This window comes from Amphiura filiformis, chromosome 14, assembly GCF_039555335.1.
Source record: "Amphiura filiformis chromosome 14, Afil_fr2py, whole genome shotgun sequence".
Classification (NCBI taxonomy): Eukaryota; Metazoa; Echinodermata; class Ophiuroidea; order Amphilepidida; family Amphiuridae; genus Amphiura; species Amphiura filiformis.
The window spans coordinates 32,642,112-32,657,302 of record NC_092641.1 but is presented as its reverse complement, the minus strand read 5'-3'; the positions used below and the strand labels follow the sequence as shown (position 1 = coordinate 32,657,302).

Sequence of the window (15,191 nt, the reverse complement as noted above, 5' to 3'; positions counted from 1 at the left end):
AATTAAGTTGCCAAATTCAAATAGACAGAGCAAACAGTTTTATATTATTATTTTAGTAAAATCATTCCATATTTTCATGCAGCAGTATTCTATTAACTCGTGTTTGACAGTTCCTATGAACTAAAACACTATCAATACATTGTTAACTATAATTTAAGTAGGGATTCGTGGGTAACCAAAATGTTCGTGGGCAACACATATTTGAAGGTATGTATTGGTAAGCGGCAAAATAGAAAATATTACAGAAGGTTGGAAACCACCATGCGGTTATTCCTCCATTTTGTTTCAATGATTCCCGTTTCTCTAACCAATTGCATTTACCCAAAAATGTTAATTTAGGATAATCAATCAAAACTTCATGATACAGCTTCAGTATACCTTCAAGAGGACGCTATTAAACAGGACTGTTTTGGAACCTATTTCGCATGTTTTCAAAATGTTAAGATGCATAAGAAACATATAATTTACGAGTAAATCCTTGGATTCGTGGGTAACGCCGAATTCGTGGGTAAAGCTATAAGTACTATAGTACCGTTTGGGGTTTGCGTTTCTTAGGTGTATAAACTGTAAGTACTGTCAAAATTATAGCATACCCATGGCTTGAATATGTGCTGATTTAAACTTAAAATAAACAATCTCCTTATTTTTCAAGGTTAGCATCTATTCGGGATTCGTGGGTAACAAAAGTTTAAACCGTCGTAGATTCTTTTTTAAAGCGGTGAACGTATTTTTACGATTTACAATTTTAAGCGCTTGTCAAACTAAATTCAGTGTCCAAAGTTATTAAATGTTAATTTAAGTTATGGCAATTATATTTGCTGGACTCGTGGGTAACAGTTGATACGTGGGTAACGTCAAATTTGATTTTATGGAATTTTATGGGTAAAACGTATTTGCATAAAATAATCACTTGGACCTCAGAATTATAGAACGAAACTTCGTTTCATGATATAGTCATTTATGGCATATTCACTTAACATTTTTCAGAACGATCATTTTATTTTTGATACGCGGGTAACAAAATTATTAGCCAAATTGACTTAATGGCCTCTAGAGTCCACAAACTTTGGTGGAATTCAATCGTTTTACATATGATGAGAGATCATGCAAACGTCTTTCTAACGGTAATAATTTCATTTTGATTGAAGGACATTCAATGACATATATGGTGCTTTATCTTTGAATTCGTGGGTAACGCCAATTCATTTAAGCTATCATAACTTGTCCCCTGGTATGACTTGCTAGTAAAGGCCTATATGCACAAAGAGAGCACATTGGACGTGACATGACATGCTCCATCAATAACGTGATTTCCTTTATTAATGACATTTTAAAGTGGAAAGTTAACATAGAGAGAATTTTGTCCCGCTTTCGCTGGAATTGACCATATATACAAATAAAGCTGTAAATATTCCGAATCTGTCTTTGGTTAAAACAAAAACAGAACACAAGAATGTCAAAGGTACGGGTAACGGGTTGGTTACCCCCGGTGACTAGCTAAGCTTAATTTGTTTTTATTTTAACGCATAATAAAATAGTTTTATTAAAATTGGCTTTTTATATATTCGGGTAATACAAGAATAAATTGCATTTGATGAAAATTGATTCTTGTAGCATTTTCAAAGCCATTCAATATTATGTCTTTAAGAGCAAATAGTAATATTGCAGGGCCTTAACAATCCTCCACATTCCACTTACCCTCGAACCTCGATCGTATAGATGCTTGACTGTCACCGGGTGAGGTGTTTATAGGTTAGGCGAAAAACCACCTGTTTTGCTTGGACCGACTTGGATTTATGAAGCTATTTTTTCTTCATGTACATACTAATTAACTTATTTATTTATAAACTATTTATTACTTTTGTAGAAATTGAGAAATTGATTAAACATTAGGCCTATTTTATTATTGTGTTCACTTGTTTTAATGATTGATTCACTTGATCGTGTTATTCAAATCATTTTTGATTTTCCCTTTTATAGTAAATGGACAGTCTTTAAATAAATAGCGCCCTCAATGTTCTAATTTAGTTGATAATGACATAATTCCTGTATTAAAGAATGTTACCAAAGGTCCCCAAAAGTGCAAGTTTGTTACAGCATCATACATAATGAAGGATGAAGACACTGACTCATAGTCTCATTGCTTTTGTTTAGAAATGTAAGTATAAGTATTTCATTTTGATATCAGTCAATGGATCATATAACTAATAGGGTAATATTTATAGCGTATACAAGTTTTTTACTGCTTATTGGAGGCATCACACGGATGACGAAAAATTTGTTTAGCGAGGAGGGCGGTATAACGTTGTTAAGCTAAAATAAATAAAAAAATTGACAAAATAAAATAATAGCAGCATTTAATATTAAAGTTTATCGCACTGATGCAGGTAGAATTGAATATCACGAATTAACGGTGCGTTGATACCAGCCGTGGATAGGTATTAGAGAGATTGCGATTTTCAAACGTAGACGTAGGACGTACGTTAACACGTACGTTTTTACGTAGCTATGTATTGCAGTGAGGCCACATACTTTACCAACGCTCGTGTTGTGGCGCTATGTCCTATAGTCAGTCATCTGGTGATTTGTTTTGCATGAAATTAGCCCGGGGTAGTCGGTGGGGTCAGGGATCAATAAAGGGATCTTAATCCTCTCTACGTCATACATAAATTCGCCAAGTCTCATTTCCTAATATTAAATTTAAAAAAAATGGAATTTCAGTTCGGCACAGGTGGGCCTCGAACCCACGCCGCTGCTACATACAGAATACAGAAGTCCAGCGCACTAACATGGAATAATTGATAGGAAAAGGCACTATCTCATTAGCATGAGCTGCATTGTTATTTAAATAGCGCATTGTTATTTAAATTTGGCCTCAGCTCGTATAGATGGCGCTAGTCATGGCATGCAGACGGCGCCTGTTCGAAAGACTTTCGAACCAGTGGAAGTGTACAGGCATGTTTAATTAATGCATAAATCACCGTTCTGTAAATAGGTATAAGCTGGTATATTTTATAAACGATTTCTTTATACAACAATAGGGGTGATATTAAATGTATTAAGTTTATAAAATGTGACATTTACGTGCCTTTTTATTGTCTGTGGCCGTGTGTCCTGAACTCCACACCCTTAGCGTAAAGTATACATTTTTGGAAAGCTGAAGGCATAAGCAATTCAAATATATTTATACAGGGTGACCTGTAAGTTATACAGGGTGGAATAAAAAAGATTTTGATAAAAAATGGGTCACTCAATGCATTGCTTATTACCAACTTACAGTAATAAACTGGAAGTAAACAATATTCATTTGGTTAGAGGATATGGAGAGCCAACTGACTTTGGAAGAAACCAAAATCACAGCTGTTTGGTAATCTCGGAATATAGGGTGTCCCAAAGTATGTTAGATTTTTTACAATTCAACATATTTTGAACCTAAACATTTTCCCCAAACCCATACAGAAAAAAAAAATGTCCATATTTAGATTCCTCGTCAAATTTCCCTTCAGAAAATCTATACTTTGACTATGATAGGATAGGTCATTAAAATTTCACAGTAACTTTTAGATTTTGAAGACATCTGCATTACTTACTACAGTGTTTAATATGACAACGGGTAGTTTTGTATGGAAAAGTTTGTATTTTCTAGACTAAACCAATCATAAATGATTAAAACAATTAGTAAAATTGTTTAGCTGTAAGGCCATGAGTCTTTTGAACCACCACATCCCCCACCACCGCCACCCTGCCCATTCTGAATTCTATGAAGCACAGTGTCAGTATTAAAAAAGTTCAAGTTCTTTTTGCAGGGTTGAAAGTGCACTTTATTTAGCAATAAAATGAGACCACAAGCATGACAATAACTTCTTGCTTGACAGCGATATCATCATTTGTTTTGAGTCGACTTTGGCAAAATGTAACGTCGCCACCTTTTTTTGGTGGCGAGCTCAAGACACACGACCCTGTAGTACGAAGCTCCGCCGACTGAAGCAGCTTGAAGCTATAGATGGTGCAGCGTGGCCTTCCCTGGCTGCATGTAGAATTCAATTCCAATAATATTGAATTATATCAGATTCATTTCAAGAAAACACCATTGGTCTGCTTTTGAAAAGAAATGTTAATTCCCAAAGCTATATAATATAGATGAACTCCTGGATGGGGCAGCTTTAATTAGCATGAGGCCGCATTGATATGTAAATAGCGTATTGTTATTTAAATTTGTGCCCAGACGTATTGAGGGCGACAGTCATGTAATCCAGACGGAGAATGGCTGCATATGCCGGGCATGTCAATTTGCTGAGTGACGGCTGATAATCACCTTTCTGTATACACCTATCCGACTTCGCCATTACTGCGGTGTCCCCGATGTAAAACTGCGGTGTCCCGAGGTCGGGGGTTCTATCCATTATTTATTGTGTGCTATACAGAATTGTACCCGGGAATTGTACACAACAGTGATATTCAATACACAATCATGAGTATTGAATTACGAATTAAATCTCCGCTCTGGTACATCTGTGTTGCCGTCAATAGAGGGCCAAATACAGTAAACGCTTCTCGGATTGGTGTATAGGTAATAAGCTAGTATATTTCGTGTACCAGTTGGTTATAACAAAAAATTAGTATCATATTAAATATATTAAATGTATAAACTTTGAAAGTTACATGAATTTGAAGAGCAGAGCTTCGAAATCTAGCTAAGCCAGGTGATGTGAAATTCTGCTGCGTGACCCCCTCTGCGTGGTAGAATTATATTCATAAAACTTTGAATTTAACAGATATCATGGGCAGCCAACCACGATTTATCAGCATTTAAAATATATGTTAATTAACAAAGATAAATAATAAAGAGTACAAATGGCAATTAACTAGTAAACAAGCCTGAAATCTTAAAATGTTGCCATGTGATTTCCCGAACACATGATATCAACATGTGACCACTATTCAGATTTACCGTAAATATTTGGAGTATGCTTGCACATCATGCACATACACTGTGCATTTCTTTACCTCCGTATAAAATCAATAATTCATGCTGGGAGCCAAGTAACATTGTCTGCTCAGTGCAGATTGGTATTTTATTTTACTTGAGAGCATAATAGAAATACATAAGACGAATCATGGCGCCATGATGGAAGGTCAGGTCGGGTATCAAAGGTTATTATAACTTAAATACTACTTGTATTTCCCACCTTGCCTCTGTCACATATTTCCTTCATATTATTGACAGCAAGTCCTAATTTTGACTTTGCTATAGCAAAATGTCATTTCATATCAAATTAGTAGACTTTCTTTGAAAAAACATATCACTGGTGCCCAGATGTATTGGGGGCGCGCTATACTCTCATTGAACAGGCAAAGTTCGCAAAACTAACAACGTTGTTATGTGCCAAACTCAATTAACATGATCCAAGGGGTCGAACATGAATTATTCATAACGAGCTATAACGGATCGATAACTGGCCTCACTTTCTAGCTAGTAAACCAGCTGAATTTTTCATAGATTTTGCGTTGCTAATAGAACAACCGTGAATTTAGTGTCACCCCTTGTATATAATATTATATTATGTCAAAACAGCCGTAGATCTTAAAATGTTCAAGGACATTGGTTACGTAATTTCCACAACGGTGTTTGGTGATAGACCTATGAATAAGGGATGAAGAGGTCTTAATTTCTGATCGGTCAGATGTGGTGTAAAAGATTTTGACTTGAAATATACTTGTATTTCATACCTTCTCGTATTTCCATCGCATTATTGATAGCAAGTCCTAATTTCGACATTGCTATTGTAAAAAGTCATTCTCTTCTCAAATTAGCAGACTTTCAATAAAAAACATATCTCTGGTGCCTAATGGAAATACCAGTCCGCCATTACGGGTGCAGAGGTCAGTGGTCTCAGCTCTCATAGCGGGCGCACTTTCAAGCTTGGTACTCGCATTGAGCAGACAAAGTTCGCATACTGAATGGCGGCTTTATTTGTCAACCGTAATTAACATGATCAAGGGTCGAACATGAATATTCATAACCGATCAATAACTGGACTCATTTTCTACCAAGCAAACCAGCGGGATTTGTCATTGCTTTGCGTGTTTAATAGAACAACCGTGAGTTTAGTGTCACCCCCTTGGCACTAATCCACTGGACCACATGACAGTTCGGTAGCCATATTGAATTTTAAACATATATACGAATCCAACGAGCCAAGTCATGGTCAGGATTTGGTCGGCCATCTTTGGTTTCCCGCTAGCACCAACCTGGGGTTTTGAGCACCCGATTGTGCAAATAAAAGCCACCTAACACCTAGAGAAGATGCAAAGACGAGGAGGGTTAATAGAATAATAATATACAATAGAGGTAATCCTGTCGCATCTATTCATACATAGTCCTTTTGTTCATCCATTAATCTATGAATAGATGCGACGTGATTACCTGCGGAATTATCTCTAGGCCTATTGTATTATTCTATTAACACTCCTCGACCTTCTCTAGGTGTAAGGCGGCTTTTATTTGCACAACTGCCGGAACTGTATTGTGTTGTAAACTTGTTTTGTCTACCCGTGCTTTCGCGGAAGGTGTAAAACGGGTGATGGAATGCAGTTTAAAATTTCCGCCAAGGCCGAATCATTTCGCATTTTGGATGCATTGTAGCCGACGGGGACCCAACTAAAGGCTGCTAGTCAGGTGTAGGAATGCGTGTATTTGGATTCGTCTATAGGCTATAGGCAACTCCAACATTGATCGGGTATAGACCACTTGACATGTGACGTCATTGCCCGGCAGTATGCGCGCGAATTATGACAATTTCCATTGTTCTTTGCCCTGCAGTGCACAGTGTCATCGCCACGATATCTTCATGGCAGAAATCGCCATGGTAGATTGAATCCACCGCCACACATGGCCATTATACATATCGACCTGTTAAATATAATAGGCCGAAGGACATCTGACTACGGCTACTGACAATAGCCCCTATTAGCTCGGTGACTCACCTCGCTGTGTGTCAGTCAAGCATGGTATGCATGCCATAGGTCATATTCTTTTAGACAACCTTCACGATTGGCCTATACACTGCGCTATATAATTCAGCACATATAAATCAGAATTATTGCGGAATTATTGTCAGTTTTTGACTCAAGACGCAAGCTACTGTCTCAAAGCGCAAGCTAACGACTATCATATCTGTTCAAAATATATATTCATGTGCAAGGAACCACATCTGGTTTCTTTATACGAAATCATTTACGAGAGATATTCATAATTTTCTAACCCGGTATCCGAAGATTTTCGTCTGATATCAAAATCGTGCATAGCAATTCACGTGTATCGATACGGTGTATTCATTTTAGTGTCTCTGCTGCACCAAATAATTATTAGCCAGACGATGTCGGTGTGCAGTGTGCGTACGCATCGTATATAGTTTGCTCAGGGCACGTGCATTTCAAATCGCCCACCATATTTCATATAGTACAAAAAGCCATTGAACAGTCCCTCATTTCAAATCATTAGTTTTGGTTTCTCTTTTGTTCAGAAACCAAAAATCAAGGGATTAAAAGGTGGAGATGAACTGCTCTGCAATCATAACACTATTGTGTTGGGAGGACACAAGAGGGTATAATAGCCTATTGTGCTAACATTTTCATTATCGATATCTATCAACGCGGGCGACAGTTGATGCTCTCTGCCGTAGGTGGCACACTTCCATGACACCTTATAATTACACCCGAGTTCCGAGATTCGTTTGATAAGTTATGCATAGACATCGTTGAGACATAAAGGATGGATATGGGGGGCCTACATGTAGAAATCATGTGCATATATTAAGGGGTGGGGGGGGGGGGTGTTTTGTTTATTTGTCTGAAATATAAACGATGCATGATGATATATAGTTTTGGTTTCTCTATTGTTCAGAAACCAAAAATCAAGGGATTAAAATGTAGAGATGAACTGGTATGCAATCATAACACTATTGTGCTGGGAGGACACAAGAGGGTATATATAATCAAAAGTATAATGGCCTATAACCATACGTATATAATAGCCTATTGTGCTAACATTTTCATTATCGATATCTATCAACGCGGGCGACTTTTGCCGTAGGTGGCACACTTCCATGACACCATAAAATTACACCCGAGTTCCGAGATTCGTTTGATAAGTTATGCATAGACATCGTTGAGACGTAGGCCTACATGTAGAAATCATGTGCATATATTGAGGGGGGGGGGGGTGTTTTGTTTATTTGTCTGAAATATAAACGATGCATGATGATGTAGATGATTTGATTATGAATTAGATTATTCCCCGGAAAGCACAACCCATACCTCTTACCTATGTTCGCTCCGCCACCTATATATAACCTCCTCCCTCCCCCCTCCCCACTCGATATCGACTCTTCCCTATTATTCCACTCCACTCTTGAGCCCCCTCTCCCCTCCTTCCCTTCCCACTTCCAATGCTCTCTCCCTCTGTTTCTCTTTCTCCCTTACCCTTACCCCCTCCCCCTCACACACACACACACACACACACACACACACACACACACACACTCTTTCCCTGGCGATCTCTTCTATCTCTCTCTCTCTATTCTCCAATAAATAAATTGAATAAAAGTTAGTTTAAACCAGCTTTCTATGATATTGATCACATAAATAGAGTTGTGCATAATAGTGTTTATATCAATGAAGTCATAATCTGTCAAGTGGCTATTGTAATGTCTGTGGAAATATTTCGATGGTCTATATTTTCACAGTGAAATCAGCTTAGGCTAATTCGTAGTCTCAAGTCAATGCTTTCAAACTAAATCAATGCTTTCAAATGTAGACTGCTTTGTTCGACTTCTCTGCTCGTGAATATTGCACTGCGAAATTTCTTTTGTATACTTAGAGTAGGTAACTTCAAATCAAATAATTTTACGATCCACACCACTTATAAGAAACTGAAACCAAAACCGAAACTGACTGACATAAATGTTCGGTTTTAAACAAAAGGTAGAAACAATGAGTTCGATATCTTATGATTCAAGTGCTTAGGCAGGACAATAGGAAACCACGTGACCAAAACCAAAACCAAAACTAAAACTATATATTTGAAATGAGGCAATGCCATTCTTAATAATTAATCAATGATTTTATCACCTCTATCATTGTTACCATTGTAACAGCAGGCGCGAATTCAGGGTTTCGACCGCTAAGAAAAATCAGCTCGGTTTTTTTATGAAACATATTTTTGCACATACTCACCCACCTCCACCCGAAAAGCTGAGGACTGGCACTTACACACTATGCCTCCCCCCCGGATTCGCTATTTATCTATGTATCCCATCTTTAAGACTAGGGGATAGATTCGGCTTCTGAATTCCCTCTTCAAAAATGTCCCGGAATAAAAAATAATGTAAATAAAAACATACACAAACGTACACAGCCTGTACAAAACAATATTTCCTTTTTTTTTTGTTATATATTGAGTTTGGCCTTATTATAGAATTCACGTGTTTTACTGGTACATCTGACATCACATTATTTATCATGTGTGGGATGTATTAATCATGTACGCAAGATTAAATTCTGATTAAATCCAATGATTTTTGCTATTTTTATGACAAAATTGTCACTAAAAATGTTGGAAAATGCAAGCATATATAAATGCATCAATCCACAAGAAAAAACGCGTCTGAAAGCACTGTGGGTACCGCGCGGAGTACGCGTCCTCGCAATTATACAATATTAATGCACACTTCGTATTTTACTATAGTAGATTCAACCCATCGTGGGACGTTTTTCAAACAAATCCAGGGTACGAAATTCGTAATACTCCTAGATAGTGAAAACCAATCAGGGCAAACGATAGCAAAATACGAAGTGTGCATAAATAATTATTTTTAAACACTTGCGAATGTTATTGCAATCTTATTGGTTCTTATATGCGATCAACAACAAATCAATCAAATCATTTTGAGATTTTACCAAAATCGGGTTATTCCTTCATGTTATTTTAAACAAATTAGGGTTAGGGTTAGTGTTACTTTAGGGTTAGGATTAGGGTTAGGATTAGGGTTAGGGTTAGGATTAGGATTAGGGTTAGGATTAGGGTTATGATTAGGCTTAGGACCAAAATTCACGAAATTTTAAGGCAAGCTAACTTTAGTTATACTATAACATGACACCCATTTTTGATTCCGGCGCTTTTTCTTGCTTGATGATATGAACATTTTTTGTGTTCGTGATAGGAAGGTTTTCACGTTACATTTGAAGCAGAAGTAGCGAGATAAAAATGAAAGAAAACACTTTAAATATCTTGACCGCTTAACTGTGGTGTTCTATGGGGGATTAGTCTTAATAATACATCAAAGTTAGTTGCTCTATCTATACTCAGGAATTACGCTGAAATTCGTCAAAAGATGTTGGACACGATAGAATCCATCCGAAACGATCCAAAGCCAAGATGGGGAACCTTCTTTGGCTGGGATCCTGAACTTATTTCTGATCTTCCGATACTAAGCAAGAAGTTCTTAGACGACAACTTCGCTACTGATGTTGCCATTGGCGTTATTGGACAGAGTGGTCACGTGGCATGGGCTAATTCTAAAGCTTTTGCAGATGCCGGGGTTAGCATTTTTGCCATTATTGTTAAAAATGATATGTGATTTTTCTATAGTTGGCACGATTCAGTCGTAGATGGATATACTTAAACATCAATAATCACTTGCTTTTAAAAGACAAACCCGAGGTAAAAAGATATCACGTGATTATGAAAAAACATGTGATCACATGTCAATCAATTATCGATGGTGTTTACCCCATTTACGGCTGAAGCGTGCCAATTAACAGAATCGTCTAATATAAAGTATATGTGTTTTTTAGATCCCTGTCCCGATATATTTACGACATGGTTTTACACATATTTCACCATAGCCTCGAATGTACAAAGCAGGACGACCTATTGAGCTGGACGTACAATGGTTGCTCCTCCAGTGGTACACGATAACATGATTTTTCCGATGGCATGCCACTGGAGGAGAGTGATTTTTGTGATGGTGCCATCATTTCCCGCGAAGTTCCCACCATCACTACCACCACGAATATTTTTGTTTTCATTACAGGTTGACGAATCCATCGAGGATGCTAATGGTGGAGTCTTCGTCAGGGATGGAGATGGTAAATTAACTGGTCAATTGTTCGAAGAACCTGCTATCATGAGAGTCATGGCTTATGTTCCTCTTCCTTCTGCTCCAGAGATCCTCAAAGCTATCAAGGATCAGAATAGATACTATGCGTCAGTTGGTATCACTACGGTGACAGATTTGGCGTACATGCCGAATGAGGCCTTAGATTCAGCTTTGAAATTAGTCTTTGATAAGGAAGATGCCCCCAGTTCGTCTCGGTAGGTGTATCATTTGTCTATCATAAAGGAGCATTAAGCTTAAATATTTTTGATGAATATTTTTGAGTCAGTGAGACCATGTGATATGATCTGCTCCATGGGGGCCAAAGGAGGCATGTTTAAAAATTGAGTTACTATAATTATTACCTTGTACTGTAGGAACATTAGTATATCACATATATTTTGATTTTGTTAAACTGTCTGCAGGTTTGTATCGTGTGGAACATCCTAGTAAAAATGAGGCATCTAGTACTAACAAGACACAGAAGGCCGTAAAATCCACCAACACAATCGCAGCTTGCTGTCCTCACCTTGGTTTTGCTGCGGCCACACAGTACAAAAATCAAAGACAAGGGGTAAGTTAGATAAAAATCCCTTTACTCAGCCATATTGAAGATAAGTAACTTGGAAATGTATTGTTATAATTGAGTAGTAATAGGGCTTTCCAGGACGTTCACGTCCGGGGCACGAAGTCAAATATCAAATGTCAAGGTCACGGGTTTAAAGGTAACGAGTTCACTTTTGGGTCATGAGGACAACCAATGTCCATTTTGAGTCACGAGGTCATGTATATTAGTGAGCAAGTGCGATAAAAGTACCGCCATTTTTTAATCGAGAAGTAGAATATTACATTTAGCAAAAAGTACAGACAAAACCCAATACTGCTCAAAGAGCACTAAATTAAAGGGAAGCTTATTACTTTTAAAACAATTAATTACATTTGGCGTATTTGCTATAGTGGGGTATCAACCTTATCGGATTAAAAGCACTTTTTATACACACTATTAAACGAATCTTTTTATTAATATATAGTTCGAAAAATGCCGCAATTTTGAGTCGTTTAGTAAAAATATCTAGCTACGTTAACTTTTATGGACATTATCTTGTATAAAATAATGTTAATAACTAAAAACGTTAGTCGATACAGACGATCATAGTAAAAACTCATCACATGTACCTTTCGCTTCAACAAATGTCAACATTTAGGGACGATATTGTCATGGAGAGAGAGCTTGTGAACAGGTGTTGAGAGCCTATGAACAGGTGAGTGACAGTAATAGAAACACCCTGTAAGAAGGTTGCGATCCATTGTCATGGAGAGCGAGAGCTTGTAAACAGGTGAGCGGCAGTAACAGTAGTATAGCACCCTGTAAGCAGGTTGCGATCCATTATAATAGACCCCTCTCCCCCTTACATGGATACGGGTCTGTCGTCGCAACGTCACAAACCTAAATAACAAAAAAGCTTAGCAAAATCCTGGAAATGCCTGCCAAATGATACCCATTCGTGTCTTTTTGTCGCAGAAGTTCGTGTCTTTTTGTGCACCCATTATTTTACTTAAATTGACTCGTCTATATCGTACATTCATTATAGGTTCTTGTTGACGACCCCACCAATCGTTGTCGTCACCGTATGGAGCATCTTGGACTCATGACTGTGGAACAGATTGCCCGCGCAGGAAAAGTCAACATTGGGCTGTCATTCTTCGTGGACCATCTACGCTTTTATGCCAGTGTTTATAAGACTGACTTATTTGGAGAAGAGCGAGTCAACCGTTTGACACCACTGTCAGAGGCTACGAAGAATGGAGTCACTTGGACTATCCACCAGGTTCGTGTGTTTGTTTTCATGTTTGTTTAACGCAATTGTGTACGTATTATTTTACTGTCAGCATTATTTTAAAATAATGTACTGACATACCATGCATAAGGTGATGAAAACCGTGTCAACTGTTGTCAGTTTGAGCCTTACGAACATCTACATGTGTATCTTGCAAAGGACTTGTAAATAGTTGCTTTAAATCATACAGCAGGTTTTAACATGAGACTCTATATGGGAAAAAGAAACTCATGGAAACCCCTAAAGAGATCAACTCGAATGCCTGACTTGCCTCAAAGTGACAAGTTGGTGTGTTTACACAGGCTGTGGATTCAGCAAACCATCACAACCCAACATTTTAAACAAACGTGACTTACTGTACAGCATAGGACAACTATGGATACATACATATCTAACATTTGCTATGAAATTTTCGAGGATTGTGATGGAGGATTGTGATGCATTAAATGTAGCTGTTGCTCATTTGCGCAACGCAAGTTTTTAAAGTCAAGTTAAGTCAAGTAACATAAAAGGCTGTGTATTATGAAACAAGAGCTTGTAACATGCATGGAATCAAGTCAGACAACCTTGAAAATGCTGTTCGGAATCCTGCAAAAATAATTATGTACTTTTTGTTTCACAGGATCATCCAACATACCCAGGTGACGCCGATCCTTTCGCCAACATGAAGACTGCCATTACCCGTACACAGCGCGACGACCCTACCCACCCATACGGTCCTGAATACTGCGCCACTATTGACGAGGTTCTCAAGGCTTACACCATCAATGCGGCATGGCAGCTAAACCTAGACGCCCAACTTGGCTCCATCACAGTGGGTAAAAAAGCTGACTTGGTGGTGTTGACTGAGAATCCCTACCACAAAGATCCTTTCAAGCTGGAAGATATTAAGGTCGTGGAGACATTCCTGAGTGGACGTCGTAATAATTTCGCCAAGATGTATAGTATGGGTCCAGGACTTAATGTCATGAAATGAGATGGGAAAAACTGATATGCCCATTGAAGAGATAGTCAATCGTTCATAACAAACGTTATAACTTTCGGTCGAAATATAATTACATTTTTCAAGGAAGTTCAAAAATATCGTTTTATCTTATTTTTAATTACTCCTTTGCTTAATACTAACACCTTATCTTTTAGAAATAAATATTTCCACGCAGAATATTAAATCAATCCCCCGTATTTCTTGCGAATCCGCGTTTGCAGTGGTTTTCTTGTCATTTGCCTAGTTCACCATTAATGCCCTTTTGTTTGCCTTGGCCAATAGTGAAATCGGTCACAGCGCATCTACCATGGGAAGTGTTAGTATGCGATTGATGCTACGGAAGGAAACTTTTCCCACCCTCCACTCCCAGTTCTATGAGCTATAAACGACTATAAATTAAGTGTATTAGGAAACTATTGGAGACTATAATAATTATTAGCTTCAGGGTGATGGTTAATTATTAAAATGTAGTTATTTGGGGCATGAAATCTGTAATTATGATTATGTTGAGTATATGTATTTACTTTTATATTTTGTTAAGGTGTTTTAGTGTATGTATGTCAAACTTGATTGATTGGTGTGAATTTTTGTTGGAAAAATTTACATTCGCATAAACAAAGGTAATACAAAGCTTTGTACAGATAAGTATGCGATTCGTCTCTTTGTCAAATTCATTAATCGCATGTTGGTGCGATTCGTCCAAATCAAAACTGCGATATCTACGTTATTACTTTTTTTTATGGAAATGAAAAATCAGAAGCAAATATTAACTAAATTTGCTAAAACAATCTCGATTCGTCACTCTGCTGTGCACATTTACTGATTTAATAGGAAGGGGATCTATTCCTATTACAATTTGGGTCAAATGATCAGATTGTTATAATGTCAGTGGTACTCTTACTTGTTTATAAACTGGTAGATACTAGTAGGAGGGGAACTTGTTGTTTCCTGCGGGTCAAAATTGTAAGATTAATTCAATGGCATTTACATTTACGCTTAATTTTAATTATTGTAATTCTCAAGTGGTTGTAATGTATAAACTAGAATAATGTTATTTAATGTAACAATGTGGACAAATGAATGTATAATAAAAAATGTTCCTGATTTCGTCAGTCATGTTCCAAATTCGGTTGTTATTACATGTATGGCTTTTTTTCTGTCTGGTGTCAATCTGCTAATATATGTTAATAATTAATTTTGTTGTTGTTG

General features: G+C 37.4%; 1 protein-coding gene across 1 annotated transcript; it reads left to right on the top strand.

Moving 5' to 3' along the window:
* Positions 1 to 10,391: 10,391 nt before the first annotated feature.
* On the top strand, positions 10,392 to 14,036 carry LOC140169366 (putative amidohydrolase YtcJ). The gene is made up of 6 exons (XM_072192624.1): positions 10,392 to 10,601; positions 11,097 to 11,367; positions 11,585 to 11,733; positions 12,365 to 12,421; positions 12,752 to 12,988; positions 13,620 to 14,036. The coding sequence occupies exons 1-6, from the start codon at positions 10,395 to 10,397 to the stop codon at positions 13,971 to 13,973; spliced, it is 1,275 nt and encodes a 424-aa protein (XP_072048725.1). The 5' UTR covers positions 10,392 to 10,394; the 3' UTR covers positions 13,974 to 14,036.
* The last annotated feature ends 1,155 nt before the right edge of the window (positions 14,037 to 15,191 follow it).

Excerpts from the sequence above, each read along its gene's own strand:
- LOC140169366 (XM_072192624.1), top strand. The coding sequence starts at position 10,395 with ATGTTGGACACGATAGAATCCATCCGAAACGATCCAAAGCCAAGATGG. Across the intron at positions 11,368-11,584 it reads TGATAAGGAAGATGCCCCCA|GTTTGTATCGTGTGGAACAT; the intron begins GTTCGTCTCGGT and ends AACTGTCTGCAG. Across the intron at positions 12,989-13,619 it reads TCACTTGGACTATCCACCAG|GATCATCCAACATACCCAGG; the intron begins GTTCGTGTGTTT and ends TTTGTTTCACAG.